This window comes from Sander lucioperca, chromosome 17 (assembly GCF_008315115.2).
Source record: "Sander lucioperca isolate FBNREF2018 chromosome 17, SLUC_FBN_1.2, whole genome shotgun sequence".
NCBI lineage: Eukaryota > Metazoa > Chordata > Actinopteri > Perciformes > Percidae > Sander > Sander lucioperca.
Genome location: NC_050189.1, coordinates 11,501,577 through 11,528,053, shown reverse-complemented (window position 1 = coordinate 11,528,053; position 26,477 = coordinate 11,501,577). Strand labels below are relative to the sequence as shown.

Genomic DNA, 26,477 nt, shown 5'->3' with positions numbered 1-26,477 from the left:
CTTTACTACTATAGGAAAACCCTTTAGTAGTTTTTAGTGTTTGTGAACATTGAGGAGCATTTCCTCTCATGCTCAGACCGCAGGATGTTAGCTGTGTGGTTTTGGTGGATTTCTAGTTAAACTGGGAGACATTTAGTTCAAAAGCAAAAGTTTTATTCTAGATTAGACAAATAAAATGTTATTTCAAAATGCATTTCCGTTGATTATATCTGCCTGTTAGCGTGGAAACGTAACATTGAAAATTAACAAATAAATGCTATCCATGCTCAAGTCCTTTACACAAGTCTTAAAAAGTGTTTTGACTTCCTGTAGTTGTGTTTCAGCTGCAGCAGTAGACATGGCTGAGAAGAGGAAGATGAGGAAGCGATCCACCTCTTCGTCTGAAGAGCCAATGAGGTAATGTCTACAGCCGATCATAAATGGAAAGATGTGATGTCATAAACAAGAGAAAACACACTGTAAATAAAGTTGTATGGTGCAGAAGAACTACAAACACCTTTTTTAGTAAATCAATCTCTTCTCTTAAAAGTTCACAGACGAGTGAAGCTGAGACCGCAGCTCCCAGCGTTGTCTCTATGAAGAGTGATGCGTCCATGTACCAGCCGCTCACATTTGGTGTTAACGAGTTAAAACGGTAATCCTAAACTTTGTGCACTATTAACTAGGGCTGCATGGTTGAATGGGTTAGTTGTTTGGTCTATAAAATGTCAGAAAATGGTGAAAAATGTGGATCAGTGTTTCCCCAAAGCCCAAGATGACGTCCTCAAATATCTCGTTTTGTCCACAACTCAAAGATATTCAGTTTACTGTCACAGAGGAGAGAAGAAACTAGATCATATTCACATTTAACAAGCTGGAATCAGAGAAGATTTACTTTTCTTTGGATAAAAAATGACTCAATCAAAATAGTTGCAGATTAATTTAATAGTTGACAACTAATCTATTCATCTTTGCAGGTCTATTAATACACAATTTGTATGTTATAGATGTCTTCCTGGTTGCTGAATGAGTCACTGAGATGCAAAGGTTAACATGAGTAAAACGATTTCTCTTTTTAGTTCACGGTCGAGGGGAGATGAGCCGACAGCTCCCAGTGTTGTCTCTATGAAAAGTGATGCGTCCATGTACCAGCCGCTCACATTTGGTTATGAAAAGACACAGAGGTAATCAAATGGAATGTATTGTGTAAACAAAATACAGTATATTACATCTAAAAACATACATAAAGGTTATTCAGTGATTTCTTCCGTTAAGCAGTTTCATGCAAAGAATGACTGAATCAATTTTAAGTTACAGCAACTCAACATTTAAAAAACATTCACAAAGTATAAACACACACTTTAAAAAGTTTTCTACATAGTAGACTTATGTATATATTATTCCTACAAAACTCGGTAGCACCGAGATCGAAAAGTGGCTGATGATATGTGGTACAGCAGCATATGCTGGTCCCGTGTGCTATACTGCTTGTATTCCACTGGTACATACCGTTTCCAAGGAGGTAAGCGAGCGTCTGGAAAGCGTAGCTCCTATGGCGCCATTTTGATGCTACCTAACCCTCACCTCCCGTTAGCATTCCATTGACTCTCATTCATTTTGGCGTCACTTTGACAGCGAATAACTTTACATCTGAAGCGTTTAAAGACTCTATTTGTCCATTGTTTATTTCTAAAGAAACACGACAATGTACAAAAGGCTCCATTACCTTGTACCTCACGTTATGGCTCCGTAGCAGACGTTTTTATAAAAATAGGCTAACGATTGTGTTGCATAGTAGACAAATTACCGTATAGTACAGGAGAAGCTCGCAGGCAGTGTCGACTTACATTAGCTGTTTAAGTTTAATTACTAATGTAAACTAGCATTTTAGTGATCAATAATTAGCCTGTGCCTATGTTATCTCCTTACATATACCTACGCTCTCCGTCTCTGCTAGATTGGGAATGATTGAGATTTCTCTTGGCACAGCTACCAGAAGACTTACAACTTTCAGACAGGTTGCTCACGGCACATTTACATTGTCTCTCTCAGTTTGAGGCTGCGCAGTAACCCTCAGCCATCACCGGAAAAGTCTTCTAATCGACTTCACTGGTCTCCGTCCAGAGCAACGGCATCTATTGGTCCATTCTTTAACTGTCTATGACAGGTTCCTAACGCCAGACAGGGTTGTGTACCGAAACCTGGTTTCTAAACGATCGGTATCTACCGGTCCGAATGACAACGCAGATTTCAGTGCCTCATTTAAAGGACAAATCCGGGGTTAATAACACGTGTACCGAGTCGACCGTTCCCTGGGATGTGGTTTCATGCTAATCGAATGTGACCAGTTTTAGCGCAAACCGCTAATTACCTTATAACGCTAGTCAACGGGGCACAGAAAAAGTAAAAAGAAATCGCTATTTCTATACCACTAACAAGGCTCAAAATAGCACCACACTTCCACGGTAGCATAATGAGGGTCCCTACATGTAAACCGAAGCATTGAGAACTTTGTAAGTGTACAGACAGTTTATTAAAAAGATAGTTTAGAAAGAGTACCGTTCACGTATACCGGCAGGCGCCGTGTAACCAGTATAAAGTAACATAGCTCAAGCACGGCGTTCGTTGTTTGACTGGTCGTGAAACACATCGCATCTAAACACATTAAGGTTAATCAAAGATGAATTCTGTAAAGCAGTTTGACGCAGAGAATGACTGAATGAATGTCGTAAATTACAGGAACTCAAAAATGTAAAAAAAAAGAAAAAAATACCACACACATGCTGGAGTCATCCAGGAAAGTTTGAAACTAATGAAAACGTGCAGATCTGTCCACTGACCACTGACACACTTCTGGCAGGACTAACGTGTCAAGTTTTTATCACCTTACAGCGAGCAGACTGGGGAACCGTCCAGCTGTCCGATGTGTATGGAGGCTTTGAGTGATCCAGTCCGTTTGACCTGTGGACACTGGTCATGCAAACAGTGTGTCAGCTCAGACAACCTCTGTGCAAAGTGTGGAAAGAAACACAGAAAAGATCCCAGACACCAGAAAGATACTGAGGAAGACACTAGTAAGTTTAAATACATTAGAGGTGTCATGATTTTAATTTGAAACTGAGCTTTAGATTGAGTCTATCGAAACCGAAAGCAGGTTCGGCGATTCCCCCATTATTTTCTCTCTCTCTCCACCTCCGTCTACTTGTTCACGTCTGAAGAAAAAAACAACAGACACAGCGTAGCTTAACGGCTGGCAGCATGCAGCTGAAGATACAGGCTATCGTTACAAAAGAACTGGAAAATCCTCCTGCTTCCCTGAAGTCACCGTGTGGCAATATTTTGCCTTCCCCGTGAGTGAGTTATGGATACAAACAACGTAAAGCCTGTGGGCTCCGATGCGACTCCATGGTGCATTCATGCACACCTCGGTAAACTAATGGTGCATTCATGTGAACCTCGTAAACTCTGAGAAACTTAAACTGTTGTTGGAAAGTATCGTTCTGCCATTTTGGGGATGTTATTGTGACATTGACGTCCCAGCTGAAAAAAAAGGTTTAAATTGAAAACTTGGATTTGGAGAATCGTGACACCCTATTTTACATGAACTACTACTACAGTTAATGCAAGTAAAAGATTAATACGTCATCATCACTGTTGAAATATTTTAATTTGCAAGCATGCATGTGATTGTTACAGGGGGCAGCCATCTTTTGAATGCAAAGAAAAATCACAGAAAAGCAACGCAGAACAAATTTACTTGGACATCTGAAGGTTTGGGTGACCAAAAGAATCCCCTGAACACAATCTACACCACACTCTTCATCAACCCTGGAGAGAGTGAAGGGCCACATGAAGAACAATCGTTCAGACACATCAAACGTCCATTGAAAAAACAACAATCTGCAGAAAAATATATCAACCTCTATAACATCTTCACACCGTCACATGGCCAAGAGAAACCCCCCAGAACAGTCCTGACGAAGGGCGTTGCAGGAATTGGAAAATCATTTTCTGTGCAGAAATTCATTCTTGATTGGGCCGAGGAGAGAGCTAACCAGGACATTGATTTTGTTTTCAATCTTGCTTTCCGAGAGCTGAATCTGAGTACAGAAAACAAAAGCTTGATTGAGCTCCTGACTGATTATCATCCTGCGCTCAATGATCTGAAACATTCAGAAGATTTCGTCAAAGCCAGAGTTATCGTGATCCTGGACGGCCTGGATGAAAGCAGACTTCCACTGGACTTTGAGAACAAGCCGGTAACATCTGTCAGTGAAGTAACATCTGTTGGTAATCTCCTAGTGAACCTCATCCAGGGAAACCTTCTTCCTGATGCTAAACTGTGGATAACATCCCGTCCGGCAGCAGCCAATCAGATCCCTGCAGAGTTTGTTGACATGGTGACGGAGATAAGAGGGTTCAGTGACCCACAAAAAGAAGAATACTTCAGGAGGAGATTCAGTAATGACTTGAGTCTTGCTGACAGAATCATTTCACACATTCACTCTTCACAGAGTCTTGACGTCATGTGCCAGATCCCGATCTTCTGCTGGATTTCGGCCGTATTATTTCAGGAGATCTTTGGGGGAGAAGAGAAAGCTGAGACTCCCCAAACTCTCACAGAGATGATGGCACATTTCCTGTTTGTCCAGACAAAACGCAGAAGCAGAAAATATGACAAGAAGACTGAGATAAACAAAGAGAGACTTCTGAAGACACACAAGGAATTTCTTCTGAAACTTGGCAAGCTTGCGTTTGTTCAGCTGCAGAAGAACAACCTCATCTTCTACGATGAAGACCTGGAAGACTGTGGCATTGACATACGAGAGGCATCCGTCTACTCTGGATTTTGCAGTGCAGTTCTTAGGGAAGAAGAAGTCTTTTCCCAGAAAAAGATCTTCTTCTTTGTGCACCTGACCATACAGGAGTTCTTTGCTGCTCTTTTTGTCTATGACTGTTTCACAAACAAGAATACAAAAGAGCTCGGCAACTTCCTCGATCTGAAGGACAAAGAACATACCTTACTTGATCTTCTGAAGATGACCGTTGACAAAGTGTTGGAGAAGAAGAACGGCCATCTAGACTTCTTCTTGCGATTCCTCCTAGGCCTCATGGCAGAAACCAACCGGAGAGTCCTTCAGGGTCTGCTGACATCACCAGACCCAAGCCAAGATACCAACAAGAAAATCCTGACTCACCTCAAAGCCATCCGAAGAAAGGCCCTCTCTCCAGACAGTTGCATCAACCTCTTCCAGACCATGGTCGAGATGAGAGACAACAAAGTCAAAAACGAGATGCAGGAATATCTCAAACTGTCAGAGCGTTCAAAAACCGAGCTGACTCCACTGCACTGCTCTGCGCTGGCCTACATGCTGCAGGTATCGAAAGATGATCTGGATGTGTTGGACTTGAAAAGTTACAACACATCAGATGAAGGTCGAAGGAGGCTGATACCAGCTGTGACGACCAGCAGAAAGGCCATGTAAGTTTACCTTCTCTGTAATATCTAACATAATCTGGTTGCACCTTTATTTTTATCACATTATAACCGTATTATCCACCCCTAGACTGGCAGACTGCAGAGTGACTGAAGAATGGGTCGAACATCTGGCCTTTGGTCTCAAGTTCCCCTACTCAGCTCTGAGAGATCTGGATCTGAGCAACAATGACCTGAAAGATTCAGGAGTGGAGCTGCTCTGTGATGGACTGTCGAGTCAATGCTGCAGACTGAAGACACTGAGGTATTACCTATAAATTCCACCAGGTGCGTCTATGCTGAGTTCTGCAGCAATAGTGGCCACTCAAGACAATGCTCGCGGTAGCATCCCAATAGCGGCCTTCTGCTCTGCTACACTAAAAATACGAGCCATGTCTATTTTTGATGGAGCTGTAGGGCATTCGACAGGCCAAGCAGGAAGCACAATGGCTAGAGCATCCGCTACATTTTCAAAATAAACACCCTGTGAAGACTAACATCATTACATAATGTTAACAACTAAAACACAGCAACAAATCTTTGATCCATGTCGTAAAGAACAAAACCACAGCACAGCAGGGTTTGACGTTTACATAGCAGAGTTCATTCTTTCCACAGTCTCTGACTGTTTCTCCTTCAGTCTGAGCTGGGCCACGAAGCTTCCAGCTTCAGTACTTCCACCATCAAACTCTCATTTAATGTCAAACCTCATTTTCTCCTGCCACTCCTGCATGCTAATAAACCAAACCCTGTGTTTTCTCAGTCTGTCAGGTTGTCAGGTCACAGAGGAAGGATGTGATTATCTGGCCACAGCTCTGAAGTCCAACCCTTCCCATCTGACAGAGCTGGACCTGAGCTACAACAATCTGGGAGAATCAGGAGAGAAGCTGCTCTCTGAGCTGAAGAATGATCCACAAAACAAGCTCAACGTACTCAAGTAATTATAAAGCTAGAGTACCAGAATTTAATACTTTTGGGTTTTTCATTCATACGTCCTATTCTTGCTAACGCAATGAACGTGAACGAATGAACAACACACAGCACAGCAACACGATCCACACTAGCCCAACGCAAGTAGCGCATTGGAACTGACTGCCAAGCTAACTTATGTGACAGCCGGCCAAATTGAGAAAAGAAAAGCCACTGACCTACCTTACAGGTTCCAGAAAAGGCGAGTGGAGGGTCCGAGTTTTGAACTGAGTAGGTGTAATGTTTTTATAACCCAATGTGTACTTCTAGCTTTGGTTGCTCAAGACAGTAGGCTACACACTGCTACGGATTCAACCAAAACTTTTTTGTCTTTCCATCAATAGACTCACACACTGTCTGTTAACGTTACCGATAGAGGAAAAAAAGAGGTGTTCGATGGCTTTACGTCATAGGCCGTCCAGGGCTATGCCATTTGGGGAGGGGCCGCTCACTGACCCCCCTATATTTCTGAAAATCCTAGACATCGTTGTGACTGTTAGTGCTTTCTGATTAGCCTTTGTTTGTACTGAAATAAGAGGCTGCTGCGGCCAGCCGCACAGTTTGACCAGCGGGCAGCGGCTGCACACCAGGCCGCCGGATGGTGTTGCTAAGAACTTGCAATGTATCAGACCGGCCCTCGCGGCCTCGAAACACTACCGGCCCAGCGGTAAAAGTCCTGACTCTCCCGATTGCCACTCCGCTACTGGGGCTCGCCTGGGATCGTCCAGTTTGTGACACTGCAACATCAAAATATTTTCTGGCCATTATTCAACACCATAAATCAGGAACAAAAGGGGAGACATTTGGTCGGATATGGAATTGGTTACACTTATCTTAGGTGCACACCTTGAAATTGTGTTGATCTGAAAGCAAAGGATTTGAGAGAAACACAGTGTCAGTTAAATGGTTGTTCTTTATCTGATGGTCATTTCTCTTTACAGTGTTGAACATGGTGGAAGTCAACGGATGAAACAGGGATTCAAGAAATGTAAGTTTCAGTGGAAAACCTGGACATTTGTTGAATGTTTTGACCACAGAGATACTTTGCAAAAAAGTAATTTAAATGAATTGTTTCTACTGTCTACTAAGTTTTTGCCTTTTTAAATAAGAACATGAATATTGATAATTTTTCCTGGAGGGAAGGCACCTTTTCTAAAGAATTTCTTTGTTACTTGCTGCCCAGCTATATAATTACAGTCTATGCTCCTGAAACAAAGGGTTTCTTTACTTCCAGACGCCTGTGATCTCACTTGGGACCCCAACACAGCCCACAAGAACCTCCTTCTCTCTGACGGGAACAGAAAGGTGACCTGGGTGAAAGATGAGCAGCCATATCCCCCTCATCTGGAAAGGTTCGATCTCTGCCAGCAGGTGCTGTGTGAACAGGGTCTAGATGGGCGCTGCTACTGGGAGGTGGAGGTGGAGGAGCCCTTCAACATCGGGTTAACATACAGAAGCATTGGCAGGAAAGGGGATGGGAGCGATAGCAAGCTAGGGCGCAACGACAAGTCTTGGTGTCTGATGTGCTCTGATGAAGGTTGTTTTGTTCAGCACAGCAACAAGAGTGTCAATGTATCTTCCCTTTGCTCGCGCTCCAGTCGGGTGGGGGTGTATCTGGATTGGCCGGCTGGCACTCTGTCCTTCTACAGAGTCTCCTCTGACAGTCGGACCCACCTTCATACCTTCAAAGAAAGGTTCATTGAGCCCCTCTATCCCGCCGTTGAACTTCACACTCATTCCTCTTCCGCATTTTTTGTCGGCTAAAATAGCTCAATCAACACATAGCTAGCTAAACTTTCACTGCATTCACACTAGAGTCCGGATCGGGCTGAATTTTTCTGTCCGGCAGTTACCGAACTTGGTTCGCCGGTTGGGGGTGTGATGAACAGTTGCAATTGTAGTCACAATAAAGATAATATGACTAGAAATAGTAGTTCATGGCGTAGCAGGGCACTGCAGGCCGTTACAGGGTGTAGCAGCACGTAGCAGGACAAAGCAAGCATTTATCAGACTGTTTTTTTTTAAGAACTTTGCCAACATGACAAGAACCAGAACAGATTAGCCAACAACTAGCTTGTGTAATATGACCTTCCTGTGAGCAGTGTTATTCATCATTTTGGTAAATCTTCTCCAATTTTACAACATATGGGCAGTATTTTAAAAAAAAATGCTGCAAAGTGGTAAAGCAACCAAATACAGAGACATTTACAGAAAGAAATTGGTGACTCTCAAGGGAGAGGAGGGAGGGGAGGTAGGTTCTGCCCAAAAAGTCGCTAGATTTGTCTAGAAATGAAAGTTGCTAAAGGGGGCCAAATGGCAGCAATGCATGTGGACGCCTGAAATGTTTTGCCATGTGTGTCTGTAAGACTGGAATGGAGATCATGTTTGCGTTGTAACAAAAATCTTGGAGATGAACGACTCGCCCAGGCCGCAGTTGAGAAATATCACCGTCTACACCGCCCCGATCGCACTGACTGCAAGAAGCATGAAAGACTTCAAACTCGCTAAAGAGGCCAAATCTAGCAAGAAAGTTGCTAACATGGCAACAATGTGAAAACATCTTTCAAATATTGTATACAGTTCTCTGAAAGTCGCAGTAAAACAACTTCGTTAGCTGCAGTAATGTGACGGAAAATGTGGGAGTTTTTTTTTAAGAGGGATTTAAATCAAAACGTACAGATTTGGATTGCTCAAACGACAAATCCATACAAAGTATATAAGTAGTTCTAGCCTAGAAATCTAGATGCACCCTAGCGGCAGCAAAAGTAATTTGCAGCCAGGGGGGTCTAGCAACTCTCCGTTGGCTTGCGAGCTGGAAAAACCAAACTCTAGTCAGGCCAATCACATCGTGTATAGAGTCGGTGGGCGGGCTTAACATAAGGATGGCAGAGTTGCGCCGGTTCTGCGTGAATTCCCTGCAACTTGAAAACAAAGAAGATGGTCTTTCGAATCGGCTCTGACTACGTCACCTTCTTTGTTGCTCTGGTTGGTTGTAGCGCTATCCTATTGCGTGCAGAGGGAATTTGAAAGACAACCGTTGATCCCGCCCCTCTGATTGAGCCCTGCCAATGGTGAGTTCCCAGACCCAACATCTCGATGTGGGTCTGGCTTGTCAGGCTAAAGTAGTTCTGCACCATGAATCTGTTATTTTATGAGTGTGTGTGTTAGTGAAAGAGAGGAAGTGAACACAAACACATTAGCTTGGGTTTCAAACATGTCTCTACCAGCCTTAAAACCAAACCTGCGCCGTTGCCAGCAGCAACCCCAGAAACCCTATAATGTCCCATTAAAAGTCTGAACTCACATGTATTCCCCCAGTCAGAAGCTCTGGTGTCTGCTTTACTGTTTACAATTTCACCAAATAATTTTTACGTGTGCAGGTTTGCACGTAACATTCAGTTATACAGGATTGTATGAGGTTGTACAGGTTTAACGGAATTTGTGTTTTTTATTAAGTTTTAGTTGTTGATGTTTGACCAACTTTTATTTGTACAAGTTTAAACATTTCAACCTCTGGTTGAATAGATTCATCCAGACAGCTTTTAACTGTGGTAACGTTAACATTTCAGTGTCACAAATAACTGATAATAATTCAGTTTATTGCAGATCAGTATGTTGTGAGTAGTTTACCGTTTTATGCCTTTTTTGAGTATTAAGTTGTAAATAGGTAAGGTGTCATCTTTTTAATTTTCTCTGTTAAGTTAGCACCTCTATTTATTTATTTTCTTTTATTATTTTATCAACCAGATTTTTTAATGCTTCAGTATATTTAGCTATACTTATTTGGTTCTTCTCAAAGACCAAAAACTAGTTTTACAGGGTGAGATACATGCGTGTGTTTCGATTCTATATTAATAATCAACAACAAATACAAAGAAAATAGAACTTGTGCTATCCTTTATATTTAAAAAAGTGATTAATACATAAAGGACTCCGGCTGCTCTTTCCCTCATCTGATCTTTCTCGACACTACTGTATCAACTTGCAGTAACGCAGCTCAATCGTATCCGTTTATAAACCTGCACCTTGTAGCTAAACTGTTATCTTACAATGAATATTGAGAATACTTCTGCATTATAGATGAACTAAAAAAACACGACACCTGTTTGTTTCTCATTTCCTTCTTGAGTCAATGTGTGTTTCTTTTAAACCTGATCACAATTGATCTCTTATCTTATTCAAGTAGTTCTTCTTTTATACTTTTATGTTAACTATTACAGAAGTTGTGACACCTACATATATCTGTACAGTGTAAATTGCTGATTGTCCTCTATAATCTCCATAAAGCTGCCTAATTTTGGATGCTACATGCATGCATGCATGCATAACATTTGTTAGAAAACCATGTCTAAAAACTGTTAATTTTCACTTCCTGAAGCTAACAAGGCCTATTTCAAAGCTAAATATCAGCTCCAATCACCAGTTATCGTTAGCATTAATAGGAACATATTGGTATGTGTTGGTGAGATGAATTAGCTTCAGCAGCATCATGTATTGTGTTTATATTGTGTGAATTTGAGTTTGATATTGTAGATTTGGGTGGTAACTTTTGGAGGAGACTGTGTTTTCAGTCACGCTCGAAACATGACTGTAGGGATGTCAGTTGTTTAAAGGAGACCTATTATATATCTGATTTTAGGTTTATGCTTGTATTCGATGACTAAAGAGTAGAAAAACCTGTTGTGACTTTTTTTCGACATACTATATCTATCATGTTGTTTTTGTGACTTTTTTCGACATGTTGGTTTTTTTTATTTTATTTCGACATACTATACTATGACTTTTTTTCGACATGTTTTTTGCTAATACAACCGAGCCGTGACGGAGGTCTGTAGCTGGCGTCACGAAGCCCTGTAGCGGCTTAAACAACTGATGCTTGGCGTCATGGAGCTCGTAGCCAGCCGGCGTCACACGACCAGCCGGCGTCACACGACCAGCCGGCGGTCTCCTAATTTCGTTTGATATCTTACATTTTGGTGTGCATAACTCTTAGTAGGATATCATCATACCGATCGTGAGAATGCGTTGACATTCCACATATTATCGATATAGATATGACAGAAAATACAGAAAAGCATAATAGGTCTCCTTTAAAAGACCATTGTGGAAAAAGCATCCGATTTGATTATGCCGTTAATAAAAGTTCTTATAATCTTTGCATTTTTTGTTTTAACTGCCGTTTTGTTTGTTTGTGTTTATCAGCATCACTTTGTTACATTTTATATCTTGTATTAAAATCTGAGTTTAATCATGTTAAGCACCTTATTGTAAAATCCCAAAATACTGAACTGAGTCACTGTGATGACTGAATGTTTTGTGGACTGAGAAATCCAGACGGACTTAAATACAGATTTGGGATATTTCAGAAGTGTTAAAACTTATAAATACATGTCAAGCACTCATGCACATGTTGACTAGTTGTGCCTTTTTTCTTCCACTAGATGTCACCGTCTAGCTACATTTGCACATTTTCTGTAACTAAAATAAGGTTCTGATGTAGTTTGACTGACTGTAATTTACTGACTCTTCTAGTCTGTTTAGGACCGTTGAAGAGAGATTTTGTTTTAAAGAAGGTTTTGGTCAGCTCATCACTGGTGGAGGAAGTTATTCAGATGATTAACTAGTAAAAATAGCAATAACATGTAACAACAACGATGTAAAAAATACCTAGAGTGCAGAAATATTAACAAAAATATGTTAAAAGCTAAGCATCAAAAGTAAAAGTAGGTGTTGGCTGTAAGCAGTCCAACAAAGTGCTGCCACGAGGGACTAAACACAGAGATCATAAACACACTGTGACACGCTCCAGATTGTATTGCAATGATTTATTCCTCCACACGTAAAATACAACTAGCCAGTGGTGTAGTGGTCCCTGGAGAATTGGGTATACTCTCAGTTTTCACCTTTTTTTTTTTTTTTTTTTTTTTTTAAAGTAGTCCAGAAAAAAGCCCTGTTTTAGAAACAGTGACATGTAAGACTATGATTTAGTTTACCCAAAAATCTGTCATTTCTACTTGCTCACTATTATAAAATGATCATGACTTGATTAGGAGCAGTTTGTAGTTACTACTGGTCACACAAGCAGCCTGGATGAATGTAAAATGTATTTATCATGAGGCAAACATGGTGTTATCTCTTCTCCTCTAAATGTGCAGTCATACTGCCACTGGCAATTTGCCAGTAGTTTAAAATAATGATTCATTTGGAAACCACCTTAAAACTTACCTCAGAATTATGTCTTCCATCAACTGGGGTGGCACACCCCCGCTTGTGTTATTTCTTCATCTGTTGTTTGGTCTGCTGCCGTTATCGTAGTCAAGTGGCACCGGCACCTGAGGTTTTTTTTGTTTTTTTTCACTGGCACCTGAGGTATTAGCGATATTTTCCTCGGCATGACCCGCCCTACTCTGCCTCTGATTGGCTCATCAGTCCTCATGCCTAAAGTTAACCAATCTAATCAGTGAAAGCAGCGAGTACCAGCCAATTAGAGGCAGAGGAGGGTGGGTCATGGCTTCACTATCCTTGAGGAAAAAATGGGCAATCTGGCTCACAGATATTACTGAATGGTGCGCATCAGGGGGGATTTAGAAGTGGATATACGCAATGCTGACTGAAAAATAAGTAGGTATACGCCGTATACCAGCGTATACCCTGGACTACACCACTGCAACTAGCACTGCAGTTACCAAATGTAAAGTTACCTTGTGAGTAGAAATAAGTGCGTTAGTTCGGCAGTCAACAGAAGGTGTTCGCTCCCAGGCTCACCCAAAGAACCTGAACAGGTGAAGCAAACAAATATGTTATCACTTCCGCTCAAACCGCGATGAAAACGCCCACCGCCTACAATAAGTCCACAATATAACAATCAATAAACAACATACAATGTGTGGCTCTTACATTAGGCTACTCATTTTTGCAGAATAGTCTGGAGCAGATTAGTTTTATATGTACTGCTGTTATTCATTCTTGCCGGTGACTCTTAAAGCATCATTTAAATATCTATTCATCTCCTGTCTGTTTAAATACAAAAGTGAAAGTAAAAGAGCAGTAATCCTCGTCACCATTTGGTTCGTGCTTCAGTTAAGAGGACCAGAGATATTTTGAGAAAAAGACAAAGGAAGTAAGGAGTGGGGTTTTCTATTACACTAAAGTAAGTCGTTATATATTTATCAGGTGATTCTGATGTCTGGGTCGGGCCGTTTGCAGTCTGTAGATTACTCAGGTTGAGCTAGAAGGGATACAGCTACGGCGACGACAGTTAAGATTAGGAAAAAGATCGTAGTTTGGATTAAAACACTCCCGAGGAACTTTAAAGTATTAACATGATATTATTATATTAGCATAGATTTAGCGAGTTTTAGCGTAATTCTGCTTAACTTCCAACCGTAGCTGTATCCCCTACTTCCTCGTGGCCGGAGGTGTTTAAGTGCTGAGCTGCCTTTTATTGCTGAAATAAGTCGCAGTTTGCAGAAAGAAAATGACGCTAATACATATAAGTCCTAACTAACGAAGATATATTTGGCTGAACTCTTATTTGACAGCAGAATTCTTTTATTTCACTGTTAGTCTTTGGACAAAAAACGTCTTTATTAGCCTACATGTTTTTTATTATTGAGTAGGCACAAACGTTATACAATACACAGATGGAAGATGTTATAGACATATAGAAGACAACTCATAATGTGTCCTTTACAACCCTATTGAATGTGTTATTTTTTGCGCTAGGAGTGGTCATGAAGAGCCTCTGAAGGTGGAGTCAGTTTCCCCAGGTGAAGTTTAAACACGTTTAATTTAAAGTTACATTTGTAATGAATGTAATGTCTGCTAAAGGCGAGTCAGCATCAACAACAGCGGGTCTATTACGTTAGGCAAAAGTCAAATCGCTGATTTGTAAGAGCATTCTGCCCTTTGATTAGTTTTATAATTAGTTTCATAATACAAAATATTACAAACTGGCATGTTTGAATTCATAACGTTTACAGAGGGTCGCCGTTTCCGTGGCGTTACATTACAACACACTACACAGTGCTCGCTGAGACCGATCATCTGTATGTGATTAGTTAATGAGTAGCCTACTATAAAATCCACTTCCTCTCATATATCACAGCAATAGGCTGCACAAATTAAACCAGGTGACATCCTTTACTGTTAAACTGGGAAAACAACAAATACAATGGGATTAAGAAGGCTATAGTCTAAACATAACTGTTGTGTGCATGTAATACATCTCTTCTGATTTTATGTTTGTTAGGCTACTTATTAGCTACAGGGTCCTACAGTGTAATGTAATACAAGGATAACTGAGCTTTTCACATCTTGACTTTTGCAGGCCAGAGTAGCTGGAGAGATTAGCTGAAGCGTAAAAGTGGGGATATTGCCAGCCAAGAAAATTCTGAGTAGTGCATAGGAGGAAGAGAAGGAGGGAAATCAAGAAGGAGAAGGCAGTAAACTGGAGAGACCAGGTGGGTCAGAGCAGGAGAAGAGGGAAAGGAAGAATTGACTGTGAGGGATGAAGAGGAGGCTGCAGATTCAGAGAGAGGGACAGAGGCAGGGATTGATCAGGAGGAGGCAGATGAAGATGACAGGGAGGAAGAGTCCTGCAGTTACCCCTGGACCATATAGCTTGTTTATATTCTCCTTCCATATAAATTGCAGCACAGTAGCATAACATGTTTTCAGTTTTTGGCTATTTTCATTCTGTTGTATATGTTATAGGGTTAGATATGTAAAGATTGACATATATACATAGATTATCTAATGATGTTTTACAGTTTTTCTATCATAGCATTTGTTTGACCTTTTGTTTGATCATAATTACTGATAAAATAAGACACATTCTGTTCTATTTGTCTGTATCAGTAAATATGATCAAGCAATTAAATTTAATTTCAGCTAAATTCAATTTTATTTATAATATCAAATCGTAAAAAGAGTCCACTCCTCTCAAGACACTTTGCAGATACAGTAGGTCTAGACCACTCTATAATTTACAAAGACCCAACAATTCCCCCAAGAGCAAGCATTTGGTGCAACAGTGGTGAGGAAAAACTTCCTTTTGGGCAGAAACCTCAGACAGACCCAGGCTCTTGTTGGGCGGCCATCTGCCGCTGCTGGTTGGGACATAATAAATAAATAGGCTATTGTGAAATGATTTTAAAACATGCTTTCAACATCACACATTATTACAAGTCTGTGCAAGAATTAAACAGAGAGGAAGTTCAGCTCTGCTTGTTTAGTCTTTCTTTCTTGTTTATTTCTTTAACATATAGAGTCCAGGGGACTACAGATGAAAAACAGCCTTTTGGTTTATTCTGTCAGTTTTATAAATGTGCACTTTCTCCTTCTTAAATGAACTGAACTGAAGCAGACAGACACTGACACAGTCCAAGTGGCTGTATCAACTACCTTTATTTATGGTATCAACATCTATTAACAGGAAGTAGGTGTCAGTTGACTCTTACTTCCTTTTTTAACGGCCAATCAGAAACATCTGTATAGACTTATTGCTAAAACACTGAACAAAGAAGGTAGTAAAGGCCGTTGGACAAAACAAACTATTGGCCAAGTCTGTTCTCTCTAAGGAATCAGACTCCAGCTCATATTAAAACTAAATCCAAGACAATCAATGCAGAGGACAGACTATAATACAGATACAAACATTCAGCCAAAGAAAAATCTGAAAAAACTGAGTGCGTAGCAAAGTGACAAAAAGGTTTCGGAAACATTTGATCACAAAGGAATGACTTCATCAGAAATGAAGCCAATAAATTCTGACATGACCGGGCAGTTTTCAAACTTTACTACTATAGGAAAACCCTTTAGTGGTTTTTAGTGTTTGTGAACATTGAGGAGCATTTCCTCTCATGCTCAGACCGCAGGATGTTAGCTGTGTGGTTTTGGTGGATTTCTAGTTAAACTGGGAGACATTTAGTTCAAAAGCAAAAGTTTTATTCTAGATTAGACAAATAAAATGTTATTTCAAAATGCATTTCCGTTGATTATATCTGCCTGTTAGCGTGGAAACGTAACATTGAAAATTAACAAATAAATGCTATCCATGCTCAAGTCCTTTACACAAGTCTTAAAAAGTGTTTTGACTTCCTGTAGTTGTGTTTCAGCTGCAGCAGTAGACATGGCTGAGAAGAGGAAGATGAGGAAGCGATCCACCTCTTCGTCTGAAGAGCCAATGAGGTAATGTCTACAGCCGATCATAAATGGAAAGATGTGATGTCATAAACAAGAGAAAACACACTGTAAATAAAGTTTTATGGTGCAGAAGAACTACAAACACCTTTTTTAGTAAATCAATCTCTTCTCTTAAAAGTTCACAGACGAGTGAAGCTGAGACCGCAGCTCCCAGCGTTGTCTCTATGAAGAGTGATGCGTCCATGTACCAGCCGTTCACATTTGGTGTTAACGAGTTAAAACGGTAATCCTAAACTTTGTGCACTATTAACTAGGGCTGCATGGTTGAATGGGTTAGTTGTTTGGTCTATAAAATGTCAGAAAATGGTGAAAAATGTGGATCAGTGTTTCCCCAAAGCCCAAGATGATCTCCTCAAATATCTCGTTTTGTCCACAACTCAAAGATATTCAGTTTACTGTCACAGAGGAGAGAAGAAACTAGATCATATTCACATTTAACAAGCTGGAATCAGAGAAGATTTACTTTTCTTTGGATAAAAAATGACTCAATCAAAATAGTTGCAGATTAATTTAATAGTTGACAACTAATCTATTCATCTTTGCAGCTCTATTAATACACAATTTGTATGTTATAGATGTCTTCCTGGTTGCTGAATGAGTCACTGAGATGCAAAGGTTAACATGAGTAAAACGATTTCTCTTTTTAGTTCACGGTCGAGGGGAGATGAGCCGACAGCTCCCAGTGTTGTCTCTATGAAAAGTGATGCGTCCATGTACCAGCCGCTCACATTTGGTTATGAAAAGACACAGAGGTAATCAAATGGAATGTATTGTGTAAACAAAATACAGTATATTACATCTAAAAACATACATAAAGGTTATTCAGTGATTTCTTCCGTTAAGCAGTTTCATGCAAAGAATGACTGAATCAATTTTAAGTTACAGCAACTCAACATTTAAAAAACATTCACAAAGTATAAACACACACTTTAAAAAGTTTTCTACATAGTAGACTTATGTATATATTATTCCTACAAAACTCGGTAGCACCGAGATCGAAAAGTGGCTGATGATATGTGGTACAGCAGCATATGCTGGTCCCGTGTGCTATACTGCTTGTATTCCACTGGTACATACCGTTTCCAAGGAGGTAAGCGAGCGTCTGGAAAGCGTAGCTCCTATGGCGCCATTTTGATGCTACCTAACCCTCACCTCCCGTTAGCATTCCATTGACTCTCATTCATTTTGGCGTCACTTTGACAGCGAATAACTTTACATCTGAAGCGTTTAAAGACTCTATTTGTCCATTGTTTATTTCTAAAGAAACACGACAATGTACAAAAGGCTCCATTACCTTGTACCTCACGTTATGGCTCCGTAGCAGACGTTTTTATAAAAATAGGCTAACGATTGTGTTGCATAGTAGACAAATTACCGTATAGTACAGGAGAAGCTCGCAGGCAGTGTCGACTTACATTAGCTGTTTAAGTTTAATTACTAATGTAAACTAGCATTTTAGTGATCAATAATTAGCCTGTGCCTATGTTATCTCCTTACATATACCTACGCTCTCCGTCTCTGCTAGATTGGGAATGATTGAGATTTCTCTTGGCACAGCTACCAGAAGACTTACAACTTTCAGACAGGTTGCTCACGGCACATTTACATTGTCTCTCTCAGTTTGAGGCTGCGCAGTAACCCTCAGCCATCACCGGAAAAGTCTTCTAATCGACTTCACTGGTCTCCGTCCAGAGCAACGGCATCTATTGGTCCATTCTTTAACTGTCTATGACAGGTTCCTAACGCCAGACAGGGTTGTGTACCGAAACCTGGTTTCTAAACGATCGGTATCTACCGGTCCGAATGACAACGCAGATTTCAGTGCCTCATTTAAAGGACAAATCCGGGGTTAATAACACGTGTACCGAGTCGACCGTTCCCTGGGATGTGGTTTCATGCTAATCGAATGTGACCAGTTTTAGCGCAAACCGCTAATTACCTTATAACGCTAGTCAACGGGGCACAGAAAAAGTAAAAAGAAATCGCTATTTCTATACCACTAACAAGGCTCAAAATAGCACCACACTTCCACGGTAGCATAATGAGGGTCCCTACATGTAAACCGAAGCATTGAGAACTTTGTAAGTGTACAGACAGTTTATTAAAAAGATAGTTTAGAAAGAGTACCGTTCACGTATACCGGCAGGCGCCGTGTAACCAGTATAAAGTAACATAGCTCAAGCACGGCGTTCGTTGTTTGACTGGTCGTGAAACACATCGCATCTAAACACATTAAGGTTAATCAAAGATGAATTCTGTAAAGCAGTTTGACGCAGAGAATGACTGAATGAATGTCGTAAATTACAGGAACTCAAAAATGTAAAAAAAAAAAGAAAAAAATACCACACACATGCTGGAGTCATCCAGGAAAGTTTGAAACTAATGAAAACGTGCAGATCTGTCCACTGACCACTGACACACTTCTGGCAGGACTAACGTGTCAAGTTTTTATCACCTTACAGCGAGCAGACTGGGGAACCGTCCAGCTGTCCGATGTGTATGGAGGCTTTGAGTGATCCAGTCCGTTTGACCTGTGGACACTGGTCATGCAAACAGTGTGTCAGCTCAGACAACCTCTGTGCAAAGTGTGGAAAGAAACACAGAAAAGATCCCAGACACCAGAAAGATACTGAGGAAGACACTAGTAAGTTTAAATACATTAGAGGTGTCATGATTTTAATTTGAAACTGAGCTTTAGATTGAGTCTATCGAAACCGAAAGCAGGATCGGCGATTCCCCCATTATTTTCTCTCTCTCTCCACCTCCGTCTACTTGTTCACGTCTGAAGAAAAAAACAACAGACACAGCGTAGCTTAACGGCTGGCAGCATGCAGCTGAAGATACAGGCTATCGTTACAAAAGAACTGGAAAATCCTCCTGCTTCCCTGAAGTCACCGTGTGGCAATATTTTGCCTTCCCCGTGAGTGAGTTATGGATACAAACAACGTAAAGCCTGTGGGCTCCGATGCGACTCCATGGTGCATTCATGCACACCTCGGTAAACTAATGGTGCATTCATGTGAACCTCGTAAACTCTGAGAAACTTAAACTGTTGTTGGAAAGTATCGTTCTGCCATTTTGGGGATGTTATTGTGACATTGACGTCCCAGCTGAAAAAAAAGGTTTAAATTGAAAACTTGGATTTGGAGAATCGTGACACCCTATTTTACATGAACTACTACTACAGTTAATGCAAGTAAAAGATTAATACGTCATCATCACTGTTGAAATATTTTAATTTGCAAGCATGCATGTGATTGTTACAGGGGGCAGCCATCTTTTGAATGCAAAGAAAAATCACAGAAAAGCAACGCAGAACAAATTTACTTGGACATCTGAAGGTTTGGGTGACCAAAAGAATCCCCTGAACACAATCTACACCACACTCTTCATCAACCCTGGAGAGAGTGAAGGGCCACATGAAGAACAATCGTTCAGACACATCAAACGTCCATTGAAAAAACAACAATCTGCAGAAAAATATATCAACCTCTATAACATCTTCACACCGTCACATGGCCAAGAGAAACCCCCCAGAACAGTCCTGACGAAGGGCGTTGCAGGAATTGGAAAATCATTTTCTGTGCAGAAATTCATTCTTGATTGGGCCGAGGAGAGAGCTAACCAGGACATTGATTTGGTTTTCAATCTTGCTTTCCGAGAGCTGAATCTGAGTACAGAAAACAAAAGCTTGCATAAGCTCCTGACTGATTATCATCCTGCGCTCCATGATCTCAAAGATTCAGAAGATTTCGTCAAAGCCAGAGTTATCGTGATCCTGGACGGCCTGGATGAAAGCAGACTTCCACTGGACTTTGAGAACAAGCCGGTAACATCTGTCAGTGAAGTAACATCTGTTGGTAATCTCCTAGTGAACCTCATCCAGGGAAACCTTCTTCCTGATGCTAAACTGTGGATAACATCCCGTCCGGCAGCAGCCAATCAGATCCCTGCAGAGTTTGTTGACATGGTGACGGAGATAAGAGGGTTCAGTGACCCACAAAAAGAAGAATACTTCAGGAGGAGATTCAGTAATGACTTGAGTCTTGCTGACAGAATCATTTCACACATTCACTCTTCACAGAGTCTTGACGTCATGTGCCAGATCCCGATCTTCTGCTGGATTTCTGCCGTATTATTTCAGGAGATCTTTGGGGGAGAAGAGAAAGCTGAGACTCCCCAAACTCTCACAGAGATGATGGCACATTTCCTGTTTGTCCAGACAAAACGCAGAAGCAGAAAATATGACAAGAAGACTGAGATAAACAAAGAGAGACTTCTGAAGACACACAAGGAATTTCTTCTGAAACTTGGCAAGCTTGCGTTTGTTCAGCTGCAGAAGAACAACCTCATCTTCTACGATGAAGACCTGGAAGACTGTGGCATTGACATACGAGAGGCATCCGTCTACTCTGGATTTTGCAGTGCAGTTCTTAGGGAAGAAGAAGTCTTTTCCCAGAAAAAGATCTTCTTCTTTGTGCACCTGACCATACAGGAGTTCTTTGCTGCTCTTTTTGTCTATGACTGTTTCACAAACAAGAATACAAAAGAGCTCGGCAACTTCCTCGATCTGAAGGACAAAGAACATACCTTACTTGATCTTCTGAAGATGACCGTTGACAAAGTGTTGGAGAAAAAGAACGGCCATCTAGACTTCTTCTTGAGATTCCTCCTAGGCCTCATGGTAGAACCCAACCGGAGAGTCCTTCAGGGTCTGCTGACATCGCCAGACCCAGGCCAAGATACCCAAAAGAAAATCCTGACTCACCTCAAAGCCATCCGAAGAAAGGCCCTCTCTCCAGATAGTTGCATCAACCTCTTCCAGACCATGGTCGAGATGAGAGACCATAAAGTCAAAGATGAGATTCAGGAATATCTCAAACTGTCAGAGCGTTCAAAAACCGAGCTGACTCCACTGCACTGCTCTGCGCTGGCCTACATGCTGCAGGTATCGAAAGATGATCTGGATGTGATAGAATTGAAGAATTTCAACACATCAGAGGAAGGCCGAAGGAGGCTGATACCAGCTGTGAGGACCAGCAGAAAGGCCATGTAAGTGTACCTTCTCTGTAATATGTAAAATAATCTGGTTGCACCTTTATTTTTATCACATTTTAACTGTATTATCCACCCCTAGACTGGCAGACTGCAGAGTGACTGAAGAATGGGTCGAACATCTGGCCTTTGGTCTCAAGTTCCCCTACTCAGCTCTGAGAGATCTGGATCTGAGCAACAATGACCTGAAAGATTCAGGAGTGGAGCTGCTCTGTGATGGACTGTCGAGTCAATGCTGCAGACTGAAGACACTGAGGTATTACCTATAAATTCCACCAGGTGCGTCTATGCTGAGTTCTGCAGCAATAGTGGCCACTCAAGACAATGCTCGCGGTAGCATCCCAATAGCGGCCTTCTGCTCTGCTACACTAAAAATACGAGCCATGTCTATTTTTGATGGAGCTGTAGGGCATTCGACAGGCCAAGCAGGAAGCACAATGGCTAGAGCATCCGCTACATTTTCAAAATAAACACCCTGTGAAGACTAACATCATTACATAATGTTAACAACTAAAACACAGCAACAAATCTTTGATCCATGTCGTAAAGAACAAAACCACAGCACAGCAGGGTTTGACGTTTACATAGCAGAGTTCATTCTTTCCACAGTCTCTGACTGTTTCTCCTTCAGTCTGAGCTGGGCCACGAAGCTTCCAGCTTCAGTATTTCCACCATCAAACTCTCATTTAATGTCAAACCTCATTTTCTCCTGCCACTCCTGCATGCTAATAAACCAAACCCTGTGTTTTCTCAGTCTGTCAGGTTGTCAGGTCACAGAGGAAGGATGTGATTATCTGGCCACAGCTCTGAAGTCCAACCCTTCCCATCTGACAGAGCTGGACCTGAGCTACAACAATCTGGGAGAATCAGGAGAGAAGCTGCTCTCTGAGCTGAAGAATGATCCACAAAACAAGCTCACTGTACTCAAGTAATTATGAAGCTACAGTACCAGAATTTAATACTTTTGGGTTCTACATTCGTACGTCCTATTCTTGCTAACGCAATATCTCAGGAACACCTGCAGGAAATATCTTCACATTTGGCACAAACATGCACTTGTAGAATGAATATGCTAATTATATTATTTCTGTTATATTATTAGCTATAACAGTTCAGACAAACGTGATGACATTTAATATTCAAAAGGTCTAAGGTCACTTTCACTGCTTTGCCATTTTGTTGCAGTCAACATTCTTCACTCATCCATACACTTCACTCACCACATCTCATGCTTTTTGTAAATAGTTATCTTGTTGGTTTATCAATAAAACTTTCATTGGCACTTACATTTTTCTGATATCCCCTCTTTTGGAGACCATGCTTTGGTCCAGTTTGTGACACTGTGACATAATCTGCAAAAACTTTTTTCTGGCCATTATTCAACACCATAAATCAGGAACAAAGGGGAGACATTTGGTCGGATACCGAATTGGTTACACTTATCTTAGGTACACACTTTGAAATTGTGTTGATCTGACAGCGAGAAGAGAGAAGAGAAACACAGTGTCAGTTAAAAGGTTGTTGTTTATCTGATGGTCATTTCTCTTTACAGTGTTGAACATGGTGGAAGTCAACGGATGAAATCAGGATTCAAGAAATGTAAGTTTCAGTGGAAATCCTGGATATAAGTTTTTGCCTTTTTAAATAAGAACATAAATATTGACAATTCTTCCTGGAGGGAAGGGACCTTTTTCTGATGGATTTCTTTGTTACTTGCTGACTGTAGTGCTGCCCAGCTATATAACTACAGTCTATGCTCCTGAAATAAAGGGTTTCTTTACTTCCAGATGCCTGTGATCTCACTTGGGACCCCAACACAGCCCACAAGAACCTCCTTCTCTCTGACGGGAACAGAAAGGTGACCTGGGTGAAAGATGAGCAGCCATATCCCCCTCATCTGGAAAGGTTTGATCTCTGCCAGCAGGTGCTGTGTGAACAGGGTCTAGATGGGCGCTGCTACTGGGAGGTCGAGGTGGAGGAGCCCTTCAACATCGGGTTAACGTACAGAAGCATTGGCAGGAAAGGGGATGGGAGTGATAGCAAGCTAGGGTGCAACGACAAGTCTTGGGGTCTGATGTGCTCTGATGAAGGTTGTTTTGTTCAGCACAGCAACAAGAAAGAAGTAGTATGTTCCCTTTCCTCGCGCTCCAGTCGAGTGGGGGTGTATCTGGATTGGCTGGCTGGCACTCTGTCCTTCTACAGAGTCTCCTCTGACAGTCGGACCCGCCTTCATACCTTCAAAGAAAGGTTCATTGAGCCCCTCTATCTCGCCGTTGAACTTCACACTCATTCCTCTTCCGCATTTTTTGTCGGCTAACATAGCTCAATCAACACATAGCTAGCTAAACTTTCACTGCAATCACACAAGCAACCAAAAGACGTAGATTTGCATGTGGATGGTCGGGACTTGTCCGATACAATCAAGGGACTACTGAGGTAGTCAGTGAGAGCGCTGTCCGACTGGTTGTTCAGCCCAGTATATTAGTGATCTTGCCACCATGGTGAAGTTTCTCCGTGTTGTGTTTCCACCTTTTCTTTTGCCATGTGCTCATTTTGTTTTCCAAAGAAAAAAGAGGACATTGTGTTTTGTTTTTCTTAACCAGTCAAAATTTAAATAAGAACTTTGCCAACATGGCAAGAACCAGAACAGATTAGCCAACAACTAGCTTGTGTAACATGAGCTTCCTGTGAGCAGTGTTATTCATCATTTTGCATGTGCAGCATTTCGAAAACTTGCTGCAAAGTGATAAAACTCAAACCAAATACAGAGACATTCACAGAGAAAAATTGGTGACTCTCTTCAAGGGAGAGGAGGGAGGGGAGGTAGGTTTTGCCCAAAAAGTCGCTAGATTTGTCTAGAAATTAAAGTTGCTAAAGGGGGCCAAATGGCAACAATGCATGTGCTATGGGACAAAAATTTGTAGATCCCTGAAATGTTTTGCCATGTGTGTCTGTAAGACCGGACTGGAGATCATGTTTGCGTTGTAACAAAAATCTTGGAGTTGAACAACTCGCCCAGGCCGCAGTTGAGTAATATCACCGTCCACATCGGCCCGACCGCACTGACTGCAAGAAAGACTAATTTTAGATACTACTTTGAATTAAAATACACTAAAATAAGTTACAGCAGTACATGCATAAAACACATTAGAAAAACAAACTGTTAATTTGCACTTCCTGAAGCTAACAAGGCCTATTTCAAAGCTAAATATCAGCTCCAATCACCAGTTATCGTTAGCATTAATAGGAACATATTGGTATGTGTTGATGAGATGAATTAGCTTCAGCAGCATCATGTATGTCTTAACTAGTCGTTTTGGTGCCTAATTTGATGAAGTCGGGCTTCAATGTTACATGTGAAGAGTTAATTTGCAAAAGAAAGATAAATGTCATTCTTTATCAAAACAACCCAACTCCAGTTTGATATTTCCTGGAGTGGACATTAAATTTAGGAAGATTTATAAAAATGAATTCTTCATGTATTTAACCCTAATGTTGATATGTTTCTGACTGTTTCTCTGATTCTGGGAATTTCTTATTTTAATCACTTACAATAATTTTGGCAGATTGTGCTGAAATGTACATATCCTTATTTAGCTGTTATTTTAATTGTATATATATATATATATATATATATATATATATATATATATATATATATATATATATATATATATTTACATGTTCAAAATAAACTACTAACTAAATTGTTTCTCAGTGTTTACATATAGCCTGTCAATAAAGGAAGGTGTTGACTGAACGTTGTGGTGAAAGATGTCTCACTAACCTCACACACCAGACCCAGAAATCAATCTACTGTGATGTAAACATTTCACTAACTGCAATAGTATTTCCTCTCAACACTCGGTTGTCAGTTGTCTTTGTTTCCAGCTTTTGTCTGAATATATTTGAAATGAAAGCTACATGATGCAGTTCAAGGATCAGGATTTGTTTTAGATGCGAATTACAAAAAGGTTCAAGAATCATCATTTTAAAATCAAGTAAGTGATCTCTGATTTGAGGATGAGCTACCAGGGGAATAAAATATCTTTAAAAAAAAAAAAAAAGTGCTAAAAACGATTGTTTTGTCAAGTGGATCAAATGTTTTCACACATTTTATAAACACTTTATATAATTTAAACCCATTTGTAGTCGGCTACTGGTTGTCTGTGATAGATAACTTATACTTTAACTTACTTTATGTTCAGTTACATTTAAACATACACACACAGAATGTACGGTTACGTTGTCTCACTACTGATTTAAGATTAAAATACAAAAGAACTGAGAATGTACTCACAAGTCTGTTGTGTCTGGATGTATCACAGGCAGCTGTTAGACAGAAACAGAATGAAATAATTAAGCAAAAAATATGAATCACATAGAATAGAATAGGCTTTAATTGTCATTGTGCAGTAGAACCATACAACGAAATTTGCTTGTGCACTCACTTTCACAATAAATAAAATAAGAAAAATATAAAAAAAAAAACATTATCAAGGCATCCAATATTGCACTGAGTCCTATTGCATAGAATCCCTATCTGGAAAGTGCAACTGTACTGGCTGCGAGGTGGGGGGGGGGATTGATCAAGTCTGTGATGGCCCTGGGGATAAAACTGTTCTGCAGCCTTATCAAATAAATGCAACATCTACTTACACATGGATGCAGTTCAGTTCTGTACTCTGTCAACACATTGTTCTGTACTGCCTATGAAGGCTGCACATGTTGACTAGTTGTGCCTTTTTTCTTCCACTAGATGTCACCGTCTGGCTACATTTGCACCTTTTCT

General features: G+C 40.7%; 2 protein-coding genes and 1 long non-coding RNA gene across 4 annotated transcripts; all 3 read left to right on the top strand.

Annotated features, from left to right (window-relative positions):
- Positions 1 to 264: 264 nt before the first annotated feature.
- Positions 265 to 8,233, top strand: LOC116060404 (NLR family CARD domain-containing protein 3-like). Its single transcript, XM_031313941.2, has 9 exons — positions 265 to 396; positions 530 to 634; positions 1,059 to 1,163; positions 2,872 to 3,053; positions 3,676 to 5,461; positions 5,547 to 5,720; positions 6,219 to 6,392; positions 7,366 to 7,412; positions 7,659 to 8,233. Exons 1-9 carry the CDS (start codon positions 338 to 340, stop codon positions 8,186 to 8,188), a joined length of 3,162 nt encoding a protein of 1,053 aa, XP_031169801.2. The 5' UTR covers positions 265 to 337; the 3' UTR covers positions 8,189 to 8,233.
- Positions 8,234 to 8,297: 64 nt separating this feature from the next.
- LOC118493541 lies at positions 8,298 to 24,540 on the top strand. The gene is made up of 2 exons (XR_004895492.1): positions 8,298 to 8,437; positions 24,252 to 24,540. It is a non-coding gene; the product is annotated as an uncharacterized LOC118493541 (long non-coding RNA).
- LOC116060405 (NLR family CARD domain-containing protein 3-like) lies at positions 16,483 to 24,540 on the top strand. Of its 2 annotated transcripts, XM_031313944.2 has the most exons (10): positions 16,483 to 16,615; positions 16,749 to 16,853; positions 17,278 to 17,382; positions 19,093 to 19,274; positions 19,897 to 21,682; positions 21,768 to 21,941; positions 22,440 to 22,613; positions 23,238 to 23,284; positions 23,473 to 24,017; positions 24,067 to 24,540. In XM_031313944.2, exons 1-9 carry the CDS (start codon positions 16,557 to 16,559, stop codon positions 24,000 to 24,002), a joined length of 3,162 nt encoding a protein of 1,053 aa, XP_031169804.2. In that variant the 5' UTR covers positions 16,483 to 16,556; the 3' UTR covers positions 24,003 to 24,017; positions 24,067 to 24,540. The 2 variants fall into 2 exon arrangements, with proteins under 2 accessions (XP_031169804.2, XP_035849635.1); XM_035993742.1 differs by lacking the exons at positions 16,483 to 16,615; positions 16,749 to 16,853; positions 17,278 to 17,382 and having other exon boundaries at positions 21,768 to 21,943; positions 22,442 to 22,613.
- Positions 24,541 to 26,477: the final 1,937 nt, after the last annotated feature.

Excerpts from the sequence above, each read along its gene's own strand:
- LOC116060404 (XM_031313941.2), top strand. The coding sequence starts at position 338 with ATGGCTGAGAAGAGGAAGATGAGGAAGCGATCCACCTCTTCGTCTGAA. Across the intron at positions 397-529 it reads TCGTCTGAAGAGCCAATGAG|TTCACAGACGAGTGAAGCTG; the intron begins GTAATGTCTACA and ends TTCTCTTAAAAG. Across the intron at positions 5,721-6,218 it reads TGCAGACTGAAGACACTGAG|TCTGTCAGGTTGTCAGGTCA; the intron begins GTATTACCTATA and ends GTGTTTTCTCAG.
- LOC116060405 (XM_031313944.2), top strand. The coding sequence starts at position 16,557 with ATGGCTGAGAAGAGGAAGATGAGGAAGCGATCCACCTCTTCGTCTGAA. Across the intron at positions 16,616-16,748 it reads TCGTCTGAAGAGCCAATGAG|TTCACAGACGAGTGAAGCTG; the intron begins GTAATGTCTACA and ends TTCTCTTAAAAG. Across the intron at positions 21,683-21,767 it reads AGGACCAGCAGAAAGGCCAT|ACTGGCAGACTGCAGAGTGA; the intron begins GTAAGTGTACCT and ends ATCCACCCCTAG.